The sequence below is a fragment of the Sturnira hondurensis genome, unplaced genomic scaffold (genome assembly GCF_014824575.4).
Source record: "Sturnira hondurensis isolate 20B ecotype Veracruz unplaced genomic scaffold, ASM1482457v3 Scaffold0021143, whole genome shotgun sequence".
NCBI classification, from domain to species: domain Eukaryota; kingdom Metazoa; phylum Chordata; class Mammalia; order Chiroptera; family Phyllostomidae; genus Sturnira; species Sturnira hondurensis.
In genome coordinates, this window is record NW_028093774.1 from 7,256,376 (window position 1) to 7,273,999 (window position 17,624).

Below are 17,624 nucleotides of genomic sequence, written 5' to 3' on the forward strand. Positions count from 1 at the left end.
GAGATCTTGTGTTGGGAAGGATTCCAGGACACCCAAGCTCTCTGAGTAACTGGGACTCGCCGAGAATGGACTTGATAACGCCTCAAGGCCCACGGAACCCTTGGCCCTGACTTCACCCCGAGCCCCAGCAAGGCCTAGGGGCAAATGATCCCCCAAACTAGAAGTTCAGATGGGGAAGGTCTCAGAAAAGCCCCTCCGAAGGAGGTTTTCCAGGGTGACAGGACCTTGCATCGTCCCCCAGCCATCAATGTCTTCGGTTGGCCTGCCGCCAAACTGGCCTGCCCTCCTCCCAGGGACGGGAGGGAGCCCTCTCCTGGCACCGCCCCCTGGAGGCGCTGTGCGTTGGGGTCAACATTTGCATCTGCTGTTTCTAACACCCGAGTGTGGCTTCTGGGCATTAGGAGTCTTAGTTCCCTCTCTTTGTGAAACAGCTTCCTCAGGTGAGGAAACTGGGCCTTAAGGGGGTAAGTAACTCCTTTCAGGTCGCACGGGTGGTGAGTGCCAGGAACCAGGCCCAAGGCTGTGGGGTCGCAGAGGCGGCAGTCCTGCTTCTCCCCCCTACCACTGCTGTCACGGGCGGTTACCCAGGTTGCCTCTGCCAAGGTCATGCAGCTGAAGGGTGGACCAGGGGCAAAACCCGGCAGTGGCGCAGCCATGCTTGTCCCCGTCTGCCCGCAGGTGTGCTGTGATGGCTGACTACAACAGGTCTCCATGATTCCCCTCCCTGCGTTTGCACCCCTGAGCCCCCTGACTATGCAGCTCTCCCATGGAGAAGGGAAGTCTAGTTCCTCGCCCCTTCGGGCTGGGCTGGTCTCTGAGGAAACCAGTCAGTGCCATATTTCAGAGCGGCATTGCGCCAGTTCAGGCCCGGGCCCCGTGAAGCCTCACAGGCTCTTCGCATTCTCTGGGCCCACCACCCACTGCCACAGACACGAGCCTGGGCTCACCTGCAGGCGAGTGAGGGCTGCGTGGCCCAGTCACTCCCACTCCAGACCAGTCAACTGCTTACCAACCACTGGACATGTGAGCAAGGCCACCCTAGACCAGCCAGCCTCCGAACAAGCCCTGTGCCCACAGACCCACGGGCCAGCCCAGCCATGCACAGGCCCCCCTGACCAGGCCAGCATCGCTGCTCAGCTGACCGAGCACTAAGAAGTGCTGACTGACTCAGGTAGCTGTTACGGGGTGAACTGTGTCCCCCTAAAATTCTTAGGTTGAAGTCTTGACCCTCAGTACCTCAGAAGGTGACCTGACTAGGAAACAGGGTTGTCACAGATGTAATTACTTAAGTGAGGCTGTACTGGAATGGAGGTCCTATTCCAGTGTGACTGATGCCTTCATAAAAGGGGACCTTTGGACACACATGCACATGGAGGAATGCCATGTGACAGTGGGCTAAGGTGTGACAAGCCTGGGAACACCAGCAGTGGGGAGCGAGGCCTGGAGCACCTCCTTTCTCAGAGCCTTTCAGGGGCGCGACCCTGCAGACACTTGGAGTCCAGACTTCCCACCTCCACAACCTCGAGAGAATCCGTTTCTGTCGTGCAAGCACCCAGTTTGCGGTACTTCGTCCCAGCAGCCCTAGGAAGCCAGCGCTGCTCTCATAATTCACACACAGGCAGGGTGTGGGCTGGTCCCCCTGCTTGCCTCCAGCCGACCACGGCCCTCCTCCTGGTGCCCTGGTGCCCAGGAGCGGTGTCCCCACCATGCCCAGTTCTGCCCCAGTAGCCCGCTGAGTCTGTAAAGTCTTCTCTAGTGCCTTCCAGAGGCTCTGGGAGCCTCAGCGAGGGAGGAGTCACAGGCCCACACAATCTCACAGCCCGGTGAGCGCCCCCAGCCCCATCCCTTCCGGCTGCCCACCNCTAGGAAGCCAGCGCTGCTCTCATAATTCACACACAGGCAGGGTGTGGGCTGGTCCCCCTGCTTGCCTCCAGCTGACCACGGCCCTCCTCCTGGTGCCCTGGTGCCCAGGAGCGGTGTCCCCACCATGCCCAGTTCTGCCCCAGTAGCCCACTGAGTCTGTAAAGTCTTCTCTAGTGCCTTCCAGAGGCTCTGGGAGCCTTGGCGAGGGAGGAGTCACAGGCCCACACAATCTCCCAGCCCGGTGAGCGCCCCCAGCCCCACCCCTTCCGGCCGCCCGCCTACCTGGGTTGCTGAGGGCCATGGAGTCGTAGATGAGCTTACACGTCTTGAGCAGGATGGAGATCTTCTTCTCGGGGGAGTAGGCCTTGTGCATGCTGGCGAACTTCTGCAGGATCTTCTCCATGACGGGCACCTCCGGCACGCTGGTGGTCACACCTAGGTCAGTGGTGGTGGTGGCCAGGATCACCAGCTGGTTCTCCTTGAGCTGCTGCAGTGAGCCGTCCTTGCTGTGGATCTCACGGAGGCGCAAGTTGATGGCTTCTTTCAGGGGCTTCAGCACACACTTGTACAACGAGGACTCCACGATCGCTTCTGTGGGTGGCCGAGAGAAGCAGGGTGAGGGCACCAGGGGCAGGGATCCTGCCGCCAGGCCGTTGCCCGACTGCGCGGCTACCCCATCTCCTGACCCCTGGGAAGACATGCCGGCAACCCCAGCAGTTACAACCCTAGGCTCTGCCACGTGAGACAGTGCAGTGCACTCAACAGAAAACCACACCCAGAAGACACTGGCCCAGGAGCCCTTGGATCGACACACTGTATCCAAACGCTCTTCCCCAGGCCTGGTGCGGATTAAACTCTCACAGGGCTGCCTACTGTTCAACGGGAGCTGCGCAGCTGTCCGTGGGGGTCCTGGGCACCCAGTAGGTATTGGCTGGGATTATTTCTGATGTTGCTCTTTCAGTCCCCGAACTCGCTGGACTCTAGTTTCGAAAATACAGTACATCCAGACACTGGTTTCTCACTACTGCCGAGGCCGCCACCTTGACCTGAACTACCGTCATCTCTTGCCTAAATTGTGTTATGGCCCTTTGCTCTGGCCCCTTACATTCCATTGTCAACACAGAAACCAGTGTGACCCTGTTATGGCAGGTCTGGCCACAACACTCCTGCACTTGGAACCTTCCAGTGGCTCCCTGTGCCCTTCAAGGCCCCCTGGTGAGCTGCCCCTGTGATCTCTCCCTCAGCACCTTGCTCACTCCCTTATGCTCTTGCTGCTTCAGCCACTCTGACCCCCCTGCTGCTCTACCACCTGCCACACCTGCTCCTGCCCCAGGGCCTTTGCACTTGCTATTCCTTTTGCCTGGAGAATTTGCTTCACAGCTATCCACATGGCTTGTCCCTTCACTGTCCAAATGTCACCTTGTCCAAGAGGCACCCTAACCCTCTAGCACGGCAGGAGTCAACCAGTGCTGATCTCACAGCAGCTCTGCAACACGCGTGCCATCACCCCAACTCTGTGGACGGACCAGCCCGGGCTCTGATGGTGGGGCCACAGCTAGCTGGGGGCCGAACAAGGATTTGAGCTTGTATCTATCTACTTGACACCAAGGCGATATTCAGCTCCTCAAGTGACAGTTTAGGAATATTCTTGGGAAGTCTTTTTGGCCCTACCCTATCCCCAGTGGGAGGGTCTCAGCTATTGTCTCCTCATCTGCAAAATGAGAGGGCTCTGGCCCAGCCATCGCCCACCCCTCACCCCAGGTCCCTTTAACCCCGAGAGCCTCCACCTGCAGAGACGGACTCTGGCCCTCAGCAGCCACACACCAGAACCTCTTTTGCCTCTAATTGCTCCTTGTGCTTTGCCTCCCTAATAAAGCCAGGAGCATTCTGAGGGTTGGGCCCTGCCCGGCCTCTTATCATGTGGGTTGAGGTTCTTCCACCTCCCCACTGGGCACATGGGCAGAAGCAGGAGGCAGCCTGGCAGAGCGGTCAGTTCCTTAGTTAAGGGGGCGGGAAAGATGGATGATCTCAGACGATCCTCCCTCCCAGCCCGCTCCCAGCCCGCTCCCAGCCTGCTCTATCGCAGGACTGACCCAGCTCCTCCTGGGAGTGCAGGGCGGGGTCCACCAGCGCCTTGAGCTCGGTGCTCTGCAGCAGGTAGCTCTTGAGCTGGGTCATCATGGTGCGGATCTCCTGCAGCATCTCGGTGCTGCAGGCCTGACGCGCCATCATCTCCAGGCTGTACACCTTGTAGTCCTGCACCAGGCTGCCGAAGTACGAGGCTTTGTCCTGGGCCAGCTCCACCACCTTCTTGTACAGCTTGCGGTCATTGGAGAGAAAGGCGTGGAAGACGCTGGTGAAGCTCACGAGGCTCAGGCGGTGCCGCGCCTTGCCCAGGATCATGGAGGGCTTCTTCTTCACACTGGGGCTGTTGAACTGCTCCAGCTCCTCCTCCGTGCTGCTGGTGGAGTAGGAGTCTTGGTCCATGGCTGAGGCAGGTACTCCCACGCTGTCCGAAAGGGAGGCCAGGGAGCCTTTGAACTCTGGAGTGCTCTGGGGTCGGGCGCTGGCCTGGGTGTGTGGGCTCTGAGTCCTGGCTTGGGAGGCAGGGCTTTGGCCTTCTTGGGGTGGGCCAGGGGAGGGTTTCTCAGGGGCTCCCTCCTCCACGGAGAGCTCAGCGCTCTCCAAGGGGCTTGGGAGGATGGAGGCCAGCTGCCGGGAGACCCGTTTCTTCCTGGGAGGTGGGACTGGGGGTTGGCGGGTCTTCTTTGACAACTCGGGCATGCTGCCCAGTTCGCTGCCTTTGGGTACTGCTTCCTGGCCTTGCTCCGTGGTCCTTGGAGGCCTGTCCTCAGGACTGTCTGAGGTCCCCTGGGGAGGCAGGCTGAGTGGGGATGGCCTGGAAAGACCCAGTTGGTCCCACTGCGCCATTGTGTTCCTGTCCACCTTTCCCTCACCCTGGTCCTCCAGGGAGCCCTTCTCAGACACTCGGCGTCTGGGAGGAGCAGCAGGGATGCCCTTCTTCCCTGGCCTTGGAGGGGCGGGGGTGGGGGCCTGGGGCAGGGGGCTGAGGGCTGTCCCTGGCTTCACCTTCTCCTCCCTGAGAGGGCCCAGGCCTGCTGGGGGGCATGGGAGCCTCTCACAGGCTGTCATGGGGAGCTGGCTTGGATGGTCTAGGGGGCCAAAAACATGGGGTGCCAGGTGGGAGGCAGATGCTGGCAATACAGGGGGAGGGGCCTCTGGAGGTTGGGGAGAATTGGGCAGAGGACAGGCCAGAGCTGGGACAGGGGGCGGAGGAGGTTGGGTGGGACTGAGGGGGTGGGAGAAGGATGCTGGGGGAGGGGGTGCTGGGCGGCGAGGGGCCCACCTGGAGGTGGGTGAGGTAGAGTCAGAGATGGGAGGCAATGGGCCAGAGGGGCGGCTTCTAAGGGGCAGCAGGCTGGCAGGCAAGGCACTGCCACAGTCCTCGATGAAGATGGGGTTCACGAACCACAGGCGGTCACTTCCTATGGAGAGTTCGATTTCACACGAGCAGTTTTCGTCATGGGAAGCAGACCTGTGGCTGGAGGCTGGGGGCGCCCTGGGGGCTGAGTCCTTCGAGGGTTCCACTGGGCTCCCACCGGCTCTCCGGGGGTTCAGTGAGGAGTCCCAAAAACCTGTGGAAACAAGAGAGAAAGAGGCGGTCAGTTCTGGAGCTTGGCCCCCTGCTCGTCTGGGGGTGGGCACAGGGCCATAAGAGGGCAGGGAGGCCGGCACAGCACCCACTTCACTGCTCCCAGGGTTGTTTTTCCCTCCTGGACCGTTTTAAACCTCTCCCACCACTTCCTGCCTCGAGAGGGGAAGCCCCACAAGATCCTCCCCCACAGTGCAGGGGGTGGAGCCAGGAGGTGGTGGTGACCGGCCAGCTTCAGCCCTGCCCCTTGGTGTATGAGGGCCTGCCACAAAGGGCACCAAGGACACAGGGTGCAGGCCATAGGTGGGTGGAGGGGACGGGAAGGCCAGAGTTCCTGCAGCTGACCAGCTGTGGGGGGCAGGAGGGGGGCTCTGGGGCAGGTCACTTGATCTTTCTTGACCTCTGCCTAGCCATCTCTAGAACAGAGGGTACCAATGGGGGAGATGCTGTGGCCCGTTATGGCCTCCCTGGTTGCTCTATGTAGGAAGAGCACACCTATGGGAGTGACTACTGAGCTCAGACCTGGCTGTCGAGTGGGGAACGCCTGCCCACTGCGAAAAGGCTGACTCTGGCCAATCCTGTTGTTAAAATAGGAAGCGGCCCATCCCCGCAGTGTGTGCGTGGCAGGGGGTGGGAGTCAGAGACGGGGGCTCCTGCACTGTTGGGCTAAGCTCCTGTACACAGTTTCTTCCTGACCTTGCCCTCAGGACAGCCTGTGGCTGGGACCACCAAAGCCCATCTGTCCCTAGCCAGGTGTTGGTGGTCAGTACCTGGCTCGTTCTGGGTCGGGGCGTGGGACATCCCAGCTGCAAGGGCATTGGGGGTCAACTGGCTGGGGAGTTCTTGGCTTCTGGGCACCAAGCCCTATAGAGAATCTGTCGGAGCTCAGGACCCTCCCAAAGGGGCACCGGGCGCAATGCCTGGGGAGCCATTTCAGCTGGCCTGAGGCCACTCTGAGCCCACACAGGCAGCTCCTCCAGGAGCAGGGGCCTGCGTGTCATTCAACTTACTAACTTTAGAGATTCATAGTGCAGACACCCTTGTTTGTGGGGGCCAGGCCTCTGGACTCTTGCCCAGAGCGCCTCACCTCAGGCAGTGACTCATCACGAAGAAAACTACCGAAAACAACATGCAGGACAGTAACAGGAGCACACGCCCTGGAGCCTGGCTGGGCGGGCCACCTGCCGGACAGGCCAGCTCCCTGATCCGGGACCCCAGGCCTTCAGTGTAAGTCCTGGCATCATCGCTGGGTTACAGGTGAAGTGAGAGACCCAGGGAGAAGGAAGACAACCACGGTCAGCGGGTCGGGGAGTGAAGGGGCCCGGGTTCGGAGCAGGCCAGATTAGTTCTAAGGGTGTGTGAGCTCAGCCGCTGTGTTAGGCGGCCTTCCTGCGTAGGAACTTGCCACACTTCCTATCTCGGTGGCTGGGCCAGTGAGAGTGAGTGTGGGGTGGCGGGCACCCCAGAACTGGGGATGTGGTAAGAGTACGACAGGCTCTTGACGCTGAGAGAAAGCAGACATCGTGAGATGGCTGAGGGCTGTGGGTGTGCGCCTGCCCTACGGGGTGGGCACTGTCATGGACGAGGGTGTTCGCCCCCTTGGTGGCCAGGTGGCCACAAACCCAATCAAGGTGAACAGGGTGTAACCCCGAGACAAGGGGCTGCTGAGAAACTGACAAGTGAGCCTGCACACCCCTCTGAGGCAGGCCCGTTCCGGGGAGGACCATGGGGCTGTCCTGTCCTGGGCAGAGATCCTGTGTGGCTATCTCCACAATAACAAGGATGACAAACTTCCGTGTGACTCCAATTTGCAAAGCTCTGTGCACATCCCAGCCACTACCTGGGTCTTGCACTTAACTTTCACAGGTAGCTACTGACCCATCCACGCCAAACCCGCTCTCCCGGGTGCTTTGTGTTGAGATCACAGCTCTCCTGGCCTCGGAGAAGGAGCGATGGGAGCCCGGAGCCTGTCTGCACAGCCCCAGTACTGCTGCCTCCTCGGAAGGTCTAGCCATGCAGCCAGTCTGACTCGGGGTGAACTGGATGGAGCCCCTGATGCTCACCTCCAAGTTCCCATAAGCCCTCTCTTTGGGTGAAGGTGGATGTCATGGGGAGGAGGATAAACAGAAGTGCCCACCCAAGCCCCAGCACTCCCATTATTGTTCTCCAAGATCATGGCCATTGGCTGCCCTCCCCCCACTCATTCTCCCCCTATGGCACCATGTTGGGCACACAGTAGGCCCCTGATTGCTGTTTGTTCAGAATCACTACCAACCCTTTACTCTGGCACTCGAGGCTTCTGGGATCTGAATCTGTACATCTTTTCCAGCGTCACCTGCGGAGTCTTCACTCCATTCTCTGCTGCTCTCTTCTTCCCAAACACGCACGCCCTGGGCTGCCCCCTTCGGTCTTGGCTCGGTAGGCCGAGCGCTCTGCTCAGAATGCTTTTCCCACCCTCTCCACCTGGCAAACTCTCACCCACCCTTTAAGCCTCAAGTCAAGTGCTCTGTTTGGTGGGGTGTTTCTGACACATCCAGGTCCCCTCCCCACACTGTACAGTAATTCTCTGGTTTTTTTCTGACCCCCCTCTACCTCTCCCAGACTCTGAGCTTCCAGAAGGCAGCCGCAATACTTCATCACCCTGTGTGTTTCCCGCACCTGAGACAGCACTGGGCACGGAGCAGGAGCTCAGCCCTTTGACTTGCATAAGTGCGTTAGCTTGGCCAGAGTGGGGAGGTGGGGCTCTGACAGGTACAGCGTGGGCAAGGTTGGTTTTGATGGCGAGGTGGGGACAACCTGAACTGTGGAAGGATGTCTGAAGGTAGGAGAATGAAGAGGTGAGACAATGACTTCCAGCCAAGATGGAGGCGTAGGTAGACATACTGTGCCTCCTCGCACAACCAAAATAAGAAACAAACTAACTAGAACCGACAGAAAATTGAACTGTATGGAAGCTGGACAGCCAAGGAGATAAAATAGACACTTTCATCCAGACTGGTAAGTGGGGTAGAGTCGGGGTCGAGTGGAGAGGGGTCATGGCAAAAGAAGTGGTGGCAGTGGGCACTCATGGCACCTTGGGCATGCAGGATGGAGTGTGCAGACCCTGGGTAGACAGGCGGCGGCTGGCAGACCCCGGGTATGGGGTGGCAATGGGCAGACCCAGCGAGGTGGGGATTGTGAAGCGAGATAGACCGTGCAACCCGGGGCCCCAGCACCTGGAAATAAAGCCTAAAAGCACCGACTGAAAACACCTGTGGCAGTTGAGGTGTCATGAGAGACTCCCAGCCTCACAGGAGAGTTTGTTGGAGAGACCCACAGGGTCCTAGAACATGCACAAGCCCACCCACATGGGAATCAGCACCAGAAGGGCCCAGTTTGCTTGGGGGAAGAGGCAGAGGGGACTGAGATCAAGCAGAGAGCACAGCAAAACGCCATTGTTCCCTCTGAGACCCCGCCCCACATACAGTGTCACAACCCAAGTGACTGGGTTGCCCCACCCAGGTGAACACCCAAGGCTCTGCCGCTTACTATGTAACAGGTACTAGCTACAAGACAAAAAAAGAATGGCCAAAAAAGAAGAACAGATCAAAGCTGCACAGCAAATACAACTAAGCAACCAAGAGATAGCCAGCCTATCAGATGCACAATTCAAAGCATTGGTGATCAGAATGCTCACAGAATTAGTTGAATTTGGTTGCAAATTAGATGAAAAAATGAAGGCTATGCTAAGTGAAATGAAGCAAAATGCACAGGGAACCAATAGTGATGGGAAGGAAACTGGGACTCAAATCAATGAAGTAGACCAGAAGGAAGAAAGAAACAACCAAACAGAAAAGAATGAAGAAATGAGAATTCAAAAAAATTAGGAGAGGCTTAGGAACCTCCAGGACATCTTTAAACATTCCAACATCCGAATTATAGGGGCACCAGAAGGGGAAAGAGGATCAGCCACGAATGGAAAACTTATTTGAACAAACAATAAAGGAGAACTTCCCGAATCTGGCAAAGGAAATAGACTTCCAGGAAATCCAGGAAGCTCAGAGAGTCCCAAAGAAGTTGGATTCAAGGAGGAACACACCAAGGCACATCATAATTACATTAGTCAAGATTAAAATGAAGGAGAGAATTCTAGAAGCAGCAAGAGATAAGGGGACAGTCACCTACAAAGGAGTTCCCATCAGACTGTCAGCTGATTCCTCAAAAGAGACCTTGAAGGCAAGAAGGGGCTAGAAAGAAGTATTCCAAGTCATGAAAGGCAAGGACCTACATCCAAGATTGCTCTATCCAGCAAAGCTTTCATTTGGAATGGAAGGGCAGATAAAGTGCTTCTCAGATAAGGTCAAGTTCAAGGAGTTCATCATCACCAAGCCCTTATTATATGAAATGTTAAAGAGACTTTATCTAAGAAAAAGAAGATAAAAAACATGTATAGTAAAATGACAGCAAACTCATAATTAATAACAACCACACCTAAAACAAAAACAAACTAAGCAAACAACTAGAACCACAGTTGCAGAACCACAGAAACGGAGATCACATGGAGGGTTAGCAACAGGGGAGTGGGAGGAGGAGAAGTGGGGAGAAGGTACAGAGAATAAGTAGCATAGACAGTAGGTAGAAAATAGACAGGGGGAGGGCAAGAATAGTGTGGGAAATGTAGAAGCTAAAGAACTTACGACACATGGACATGAATTAAAGGGGAGGAATGTGGGTGGAGGGGAATGAAGAGGGGGAAACGGGACAATTGTAATAGCATAATCAATAAAATATATTTTAAAAAAAGAGGTGAGACAATGAGAGGAGGGGGCAGAAAGGAAGGCCTCGGAGCTCCCTAAGGGGACAGGCCACCAACCAGGCAGCCTGTCTCAGATAGGAAGAGGGGTCTGTGATGCATAGGTTGAAATAAAAAATAGCACCGCATTTTCCACAGCTCAGAGTCGGGTTCTGGTAAGTGTGGGGCAGGCCCTGGGGTTCAGGGCAATGAGCCCAGGGCCTGGGTGGTGGCACCCTGGTGGGCAGCCAATGCCACTCAAAGGGGTGGGGGAAGCTGAGGCCCGAGGGGCTGCCCTTTAGGGTCTGGGGGCCTGTTAGGGAACCACAGTGGCTGTGCAGTGTTTTATGCTAAAAAAGCAAAAATAAAAGGGAAGTAGGCCACCTTCTCCGCAGAGGAGAAGTGGAACGCTGTCATGCAACCCTGACGGTTGGCAAAGCGGTGGATCTCTGTGCCTAACGGCACCACTTCAGGCCTCTGCTCAGTGGCCCAGCTTCCCCTCAGGGCCCCCGCCCTCAGCGTCTGAGCTATCCACGACCTCCTGCGCCTGATAGAGATGCCTCTTGCCAGGTCGTCACCCCTACAGTCCTTAGAGGGCCTGGCCAGGCCAGGTGTTGTGCTGCAGGCCCGGGGGGTCACTCTGGGGAACCCAGCTAGTGACAGGACAGAGAGGCCATGAGTAAATGCAGCAAAGTGTTCTGATGCCAGGGAAACAGTTCAGAAGTCAAACGAGTTCAGCAAATAAAAATCTGTGGCATCCCAAAGATGGGCTGTTGGACAGTCATTCAAACTTGACTTGTCAATTAATTTTTAATAACTAGGGAGGTTCTCATTATGTAATATAAAGGAAAAAGCAAATTACATACCAACTTGGAAGAGCTATAGAACACGTGCCCTTTCTAAACATGCTCAACATAGTGCAGACAGGTCGGAGAACACTGGCAAATCCAACCCTGAGATGCCACCACTTACTCTGGATTCCTTTGCGCTTAGGATTGCCTGCACAAAGTTCAGTGCCGAACTGCTCCCTGTGTTAGTTTTGTGGCCCCGAGATTATCCCTATATGCCCTGCCCTTTCAAATGCTGGCTTCCCCAAGGCCAGACTCAGAGTTTCTCATGTCAGACCCTGAGCGGGCATTCCGGGCTATCACAAGGTGCGGAGCTTGCCCATCATCGGCTCCGGTCCAGCAACACCATCCGTGTCTGAGCAGCGGGGCTGGTGCCACTGTCTGGGTATGGACTACGCTCTGCTCCTTTTGTAAACATGAGCAGAAGGCCAGAAAGACGTTTCCTGCTGACACTGGTCAGAGGAAACACCCACGCCCCATAAACTCACCCCATGTAGACTGGTGTGGCTACTAAGGAAAACAGGAGGGAGTGAAAAATTGAAAATGGGGCTGCCCTATGGCCCAGAGAACCCACTTCTGGGAGTCCATCTGAAGAAGCTCCAAACACTAATTCGAAAGAACACGTGTGCACTACTAAGTTCATCGCAGCGTTATTTACAATAGCCAAGCTCTGGAAGCAACCCAAGTGCCCATCGATAGACGAGAGGATCAAAACGTTATGGACTATTGGTCATAAAAAAGAGTAAAATCTTCCCATTTGTGACAGCATGGATAGACCTAGAGGGCATTATGCTAAGTGGATTAAGTCAGTCAGGGAAAGACAAATACATGATTTTACTTACATGTGGAATTTAGAGAGCAAAACAAACAAATGGAATAGAAACAGATTCGTGGATATAGAGATCAGACTGAGGGTTGCCAGAGGGGAGGGGGGTTGGGGGACTGGGTGAAAGGTGAAGGGGGTGAGAAGTACAGACTGGCAGTCATAGAACAGTCACGGGAATGTAAAGTACAGCTCAGGGAACACAGTCAGTGATATTGTGATAATTGTGTATGGTGCCAGGTAGGTACTGGAGATCCCTTTGTAAAGTATGACTGTCTAACCACCATTCTGTACACCTGTAACTAATGTAAATCAATGTTGCATGTAAACTATAACTGGAAAAACAAACTTATTCCTACTGCAAGATGATCAGGTGGGCACAGGGCTGGATCAGAGCCCGGCCGGTGGAGGCAGAGGGGAACGGGAACCGAAAGCTAACGAGACGCTGGGTGCGGCTGCTGGGAGCCGGCCTCCGTAGGCGGGGAACCCCTGTGCCCACCAAGCGTGTCTGACCTTCTCCATTTCTAGGAGCTTCCCCAGTGTCCTTTCACTAAGTCCCCTTTCATCTATGCCACTTTGGTTGGGTTTCAGTTCTCCACCACACAGTGCCTTGCCTGGGACAATACGTGGCTCGCTGGGCACAACACCAGACACCCGGACCCTGGCGAAGGCTGCTCTTTGCATATTTATGGTCACAGACGCAGGGGAAGGTGGGCGCCCCTCAGGCCTCACCATCTCTGAGCCAAGGCCTCAGCCTGACTGTGGCCTCTCAGCTCTGGATGGAGCCAGGGAAGAACTGTCCAGATGCTCCTTGCTTTGTGTCCTTCAGCCCTTGGGGTAACAGTTCCAATGAGAACCTCTAGTTCCTAGGCTGCCGGGGCCCTAAGCGGTTTCACGTAAATCCCCTTCCCTAGGAAGTAAGTGCGCACACATGAACCTGAACTGCCACTAGCTTCCCAGATGGCCACCCCCTCCCCTGTTCCACTGTCTGAGGTCAAGCTCTCTGTGATGGAAGGCCCTGTCTATTCCAGAAACGAATGTGCCAGGGATGCCAAGGGCTGTAGTGAACTGACCCCCTCTCAGAGGGCATCCTTCTCAGGCCGACCCCTCCACCTCCCCTGCCCTACCAACCCGGCTTCAAGCTGGCCAGTGACTGCTCGCGGCAAAGACAACCCAGAAGGTCGGGAGCAGCGGCTGAGGGGCCGCGAGGAGGCTCACGCTGGGAGTCGGAAAGCCCTTGGTGCTCCTCCCAGTTTGCTCCTGGCCTGTCTGGGCACCGTGACACATTTCTCAGCCGTGCTGGGGCTGGGTTTTTTGTCCTTCAAATGGGGACACAAAACTTGCAAGAGATGGTGCTCAGTGCGTTGCAGTATCACTCATGCCATTTGGACTGTGCGAATTACAACTGTCGCCTGTTCCACAGTCAAACTTCTGAGAGGGTATCTGGGGCTGAAATTCAGTGTTTTTTCCCAAGAGCAACGGAAATCCGGTCCTGAGGTTTATCGATTGGGTAACTCAGACCGAGGAGAGTCCAGGTAGAGAGTCAAGGCCTGGGAGAGTGGGGGCTGCCGCAGCCAAACTGCCTGGTCAGGTCCCAGCTCTGCCACCGACTGTGTGACACGGGACATGTTACCTACGCTCTTGTGCCCAGTTTCCTTTGCCATAAAGTGGGGATGATTGCAATAACAGAACCCGCTTTACAGGATTGTCTGAGGATTTGCAGACTGAGAGGTTAGAACATAGTCAGTGCTCATGAAACGTTGACTCTCCAGGGCCTGGTGATGGGTACTTCCTCATTTTTGACCATGAGCTTCTTTGTGGCATCTCTTGCATGGCCGTCCAGAGGCCTCTCTGGATGGTGGACAGCAGCTTGGCCTGGGAACCTGCGGCATGTTCTCCGACCTCAGGTGTGCCCCTCACCTCTTCCGTGACCTGGCCCTGTCTGTCACCGCTTCCTCCATTGGACCTGCACTGGTGAACCGGGCAGCACTCTGTTCCAGGCACTGTGTGCCGTGCCCGGTCCCGTGCATGGTTTGGTCTTGATGAAAACGGAGTGATTAGCCGCTTTGTTCAAAGCCACGACCAGGCCTCTGCCCAGGAGTCGCGGCCCTCAGAAGCGGCTGGCCTGGCTTCCCAAGGGCCAGCAGGGTGAGGGTCTCGTCAGCACCCAGCAGAGCCTGACACATGGACAGGGCCCAGTGGGCGTGAGGCCTTCACACTGTTGTGTGGAAGGGCTAGGATCAGAGACAGTCTTGTCCTTCCTCCTCTGCTCCCTCTGCATCCCTCAAAGGTCAGAGGGGTAAGGGGCAGGGGGCAGGCCAAGGGGGCGGGGCCACACTTCAGTTCATGCTCACATTCACCCTGCTTTTCCTTCTGACAAGGATGGGGCTGTGGCAGCTGCTGGCACTCAGCTCTCTGGCGACCACTGAGAAGGACCTTGGTGTTTGCTCCAGCCTCTCCCAGAGCCATGCCCTGACAATGGGTCACCGTGCTGGCGCAGGCCGGCGTAGCTCCCTCAGATCTCCCAGGCGGCTGGTAAAAGCCTCCATTCTGAAGACTGGGACACTCTCTCTGCTGCTGGAGCGCGGCAGCCTGGGGCAGGGCTGCAGCTGGTCCCGTGGGGGCTGGACTCAGGGTCCGGCTTAGTCGCAGCCCGAGGGGCCATCCCTCTGCACAGGAGGTCAGCAGGGGCAGTTCTATGGCCCCGACCCAGCCCCTGAGAGCAGACTTACCCAGGCCCAGGTCGGAGATGGTCTTGAGGTCTGAGAGGCTGCTGGCCTCAAGGATGGCCTGCGGCAGCCTCAGCGTGAAGGGCAGTAAGTCTCTGTGGAAACACAAAGGGTTGCACATATGTCTGGGGGGGTGTCTCTGTGTCCACTCCCCATCCCCTACAGCCCCCAAACCCAAAGACCACAGTGGGAGGACGCCAGCAACCCCACTGGCTGCGGGGTATCCACGTGGACTGGAAACTTCCCTGGGGTGGAGGGGGCACGGCCCTGAGGCTGGGGGAGCACCCGGTCAGATCCAGGTCCTGGGCTGGCAATGTGTGAGAGACACATCAACCTGTGGTACCCAGAGATGTGGGAGACCCTCCACGGGCGTGAGGAGGGGGCCAAAGCTCTTCCTTACCTTTCCTGGCCTGGAAAGCCCAGGAAACTTCCATTAAAGGCTCTGTTCTGGGTACAGTGAGCGACCCACCCCTTCCTGCCCTTTGACCCTCATTGTTCCCCACTGAGATGTGCCGTGAGCACACAGTCAGGCTTCTCCCATGAGTGCACAGTCAGAAATCCCCCAGTGAGAACAGTCAGACACACCTCTGTGAGCACACAGCCAGACACCCCTCAATGAGAACACAGTCAGACATCACCAGTGAGCACACAGACAGCCTTCCCTAGTGAGTGCGGGTCGACATCCCTGACAACGCTCAGTCAATTGCTTAATCTGCTGCTGCCTTTGGTCTGAATGGGGAACTGTTCGGGGGTTTCTCCAGAGACTGCCCAGCAGGGACTCAGAAACTCTCCCCCTTTGTTGTGCAGATTGGGAAACTGAGGCTCAGAGAAGAAAAGGAATATGTCCAGGCCCCATGGTGGGTTGAAGGCAGAGTGGGCTGAGCCGCAGACCTCTTGACTTCTAGCCCAGCGCTGTTTCCAGGGCCCAGGAAAGGGGAGTATGGCCCTGCAGGGTCCCCAGGATGGACAGTCCCAATTCCATGCCTTGTCCTGGCATTCAAGGCCCATCACAGTCTGACCCTGACCTCCCCTTCCCAGCCACATCCACTGCTCTATCCACCTTCCTCCCAAACCCCATTCCACCGTTGTTAATTAATTAATTAATTAATTAATTAATTCAGGATCAGAATCCCCTGGGGGAACTGCTAAAGTGCATATTCCAGATCTCAGTGAGCGCCTAGGGTGCCCAGTGTCAGGTGTGGAGGTGGACCAGGAATGATGTTGTTAAACAGCTCTCCAGGGGCCGCTGGTGGACACAGCCTTGGGAGGGAATCACGACTCCCCAAGCAAGGGCTGTCAATACAAATGAAAATTAAGGTGCTCTCCAGACAGGTATGTATGCATTTCCCTATAAACTACGAGGTCTGTTAGAAAGCATTCACAGAGAGAAAATTTCAAAATGAGATTTTTAGAATAAATGGTCTAACACCCCTCCCCCAACCCCAACACACACATTCTGGTGGGTCAGCCTGCATACCTCCCAGGGTGCAAACGCCCCAACCCGGGGGCCTCTGTTCTAGCCAGAGCTTTCCCAACTTTCTAGACCATGACCGCCAATAAGAAACACGTCTGGCTTTGTGGTGTCACACAAGAAAAATACACACACACCTCAAACCAGTTTCGCAAGAGACTCATTCCAGCTGCATGAGACATGATGGTACTTTCTAGTCTACTTTAATTTTTCATTAAAAATGAGCCAGGCCCTGGCCAGCGTGGCTCGGTTGGTCGGAGTGTCATCCTATAAACTGAAATGTCACGGGTTTGATTCCCAGTCAGGGCACATGTCTGGGTTGAGTTTGGTCCCAGCTGGGGGGCATGCAAGAGGCAACTGGTCCATGTTTCCCTCTCACATGGATGTCTCTCTCCTTCTCTTTCCCCCCTCTTTCTTTCCTCCTTCCTCTCTCTCTAAAAGCAATGAAAAAAAGTCCTCAGATGAGGATTGAAAAAAGAGAGAAAGACTGTTATGATCTATTCAGCTGCCTTGATGACCCCCTCTGGGTGTTTTCTGATATCGACAACCAGTCCACCAGCCACCAATGGGGTGTCCCACAAGGTACTTCAGTTCGGACACCACCCGCCTGGGGTTAGCCCAGACTGACCTCTTTTCCTTTACATTGTCACACGAAAAAATGACACCAGGCAACACAACAGTGGCCGCCCGGTGTGAACACCCTGTCTGGAACCATTACTATGGTAGGTCATATAATAGGGTTGCACCTTATAGGTCACATCATGCGAAGCTGCATCTGATTGGTTAATTTCATGGTACCAGAAATCCTTATGTACAAGAATAGGCACCTGATATTTTTAAAAGTCACTTTAGAGCAAAAAGGGTAGGTAACTGCTATTATTTTTTTGTAAACCAATAAAAACTATGCCTATTTTTAATGGTCAGATCAGCAAAAAAATACAACATCGTTTTGGTGTGCCACAGAAACCTGGTAATCAGTTTATGTGCCGTGAGATGGAAAACGTCGAAAATCTCTGCCCTAGTCACTGGGTGCTCCTGGTGGTCAGCCCCATCTCGAGGGGCCGTACCTGCGTCGCCTCCTAGCATAGACTCAGGTGTGACAGAGAAGGGCCAATCATGAATGATGACGCCACCCCAACACTCAGGAAATTCAGAGGCTGTAGAAGCTTCACGAGGAAGCTGGACAGAGACCGTGCCTCCTCACGGGCTGTGACCCACAGATTGGAGAACACCGCGCGCCGTGTGTATTGTCTCGCCAATTCTTTGGCACAGGCTAGTTTTCTCCTCACCCTGAGGAGCGTCACACCTCCCTAGATCCTGGAAAGTTTTGGGGTGATCTGGGGAGTGCTTCTAAGATGTAAGAGTAGGACTAGGAGAGCAATATCTGAACCCCTTTGATGTCCATGGGTCCCTCAGCTCCATCTCCTTGCAAATCCCAGGTGACTT

General features: G+C 55.7%; 1 protein-coding gene across 1 annotated transcript in view; it reads right to left on the minus strand.

Moving 5' to 3' along the window:
• The window catches only part of RIN3 (Ras and Rab interactor 3), a 103,255-nt gene that overhangs the window by 20,626 nt on the left and 65,005 nt on the right, over positions 1-17,624 (minus strand). Inside the window, exons 5-7 of the mRNA XM_037031718.1 lie at positions 14,711-14,802; positions 3,957-5,519; positions 2,146-2,454 (exon numbers count right to left, since the gene is read on the minus strand). Of these exons, the coding sequence (XP_036887613.1) occupies positions 2,146-2,454; positions 3,957-5,519; positions 14,711-14,802 (1,964 nt within the window). The remainder of the gene's footprint in view (positions 1-2,145; positions 2,455-3,956; positions 5,520-14,710; positions 14,803-17,624) is intronic.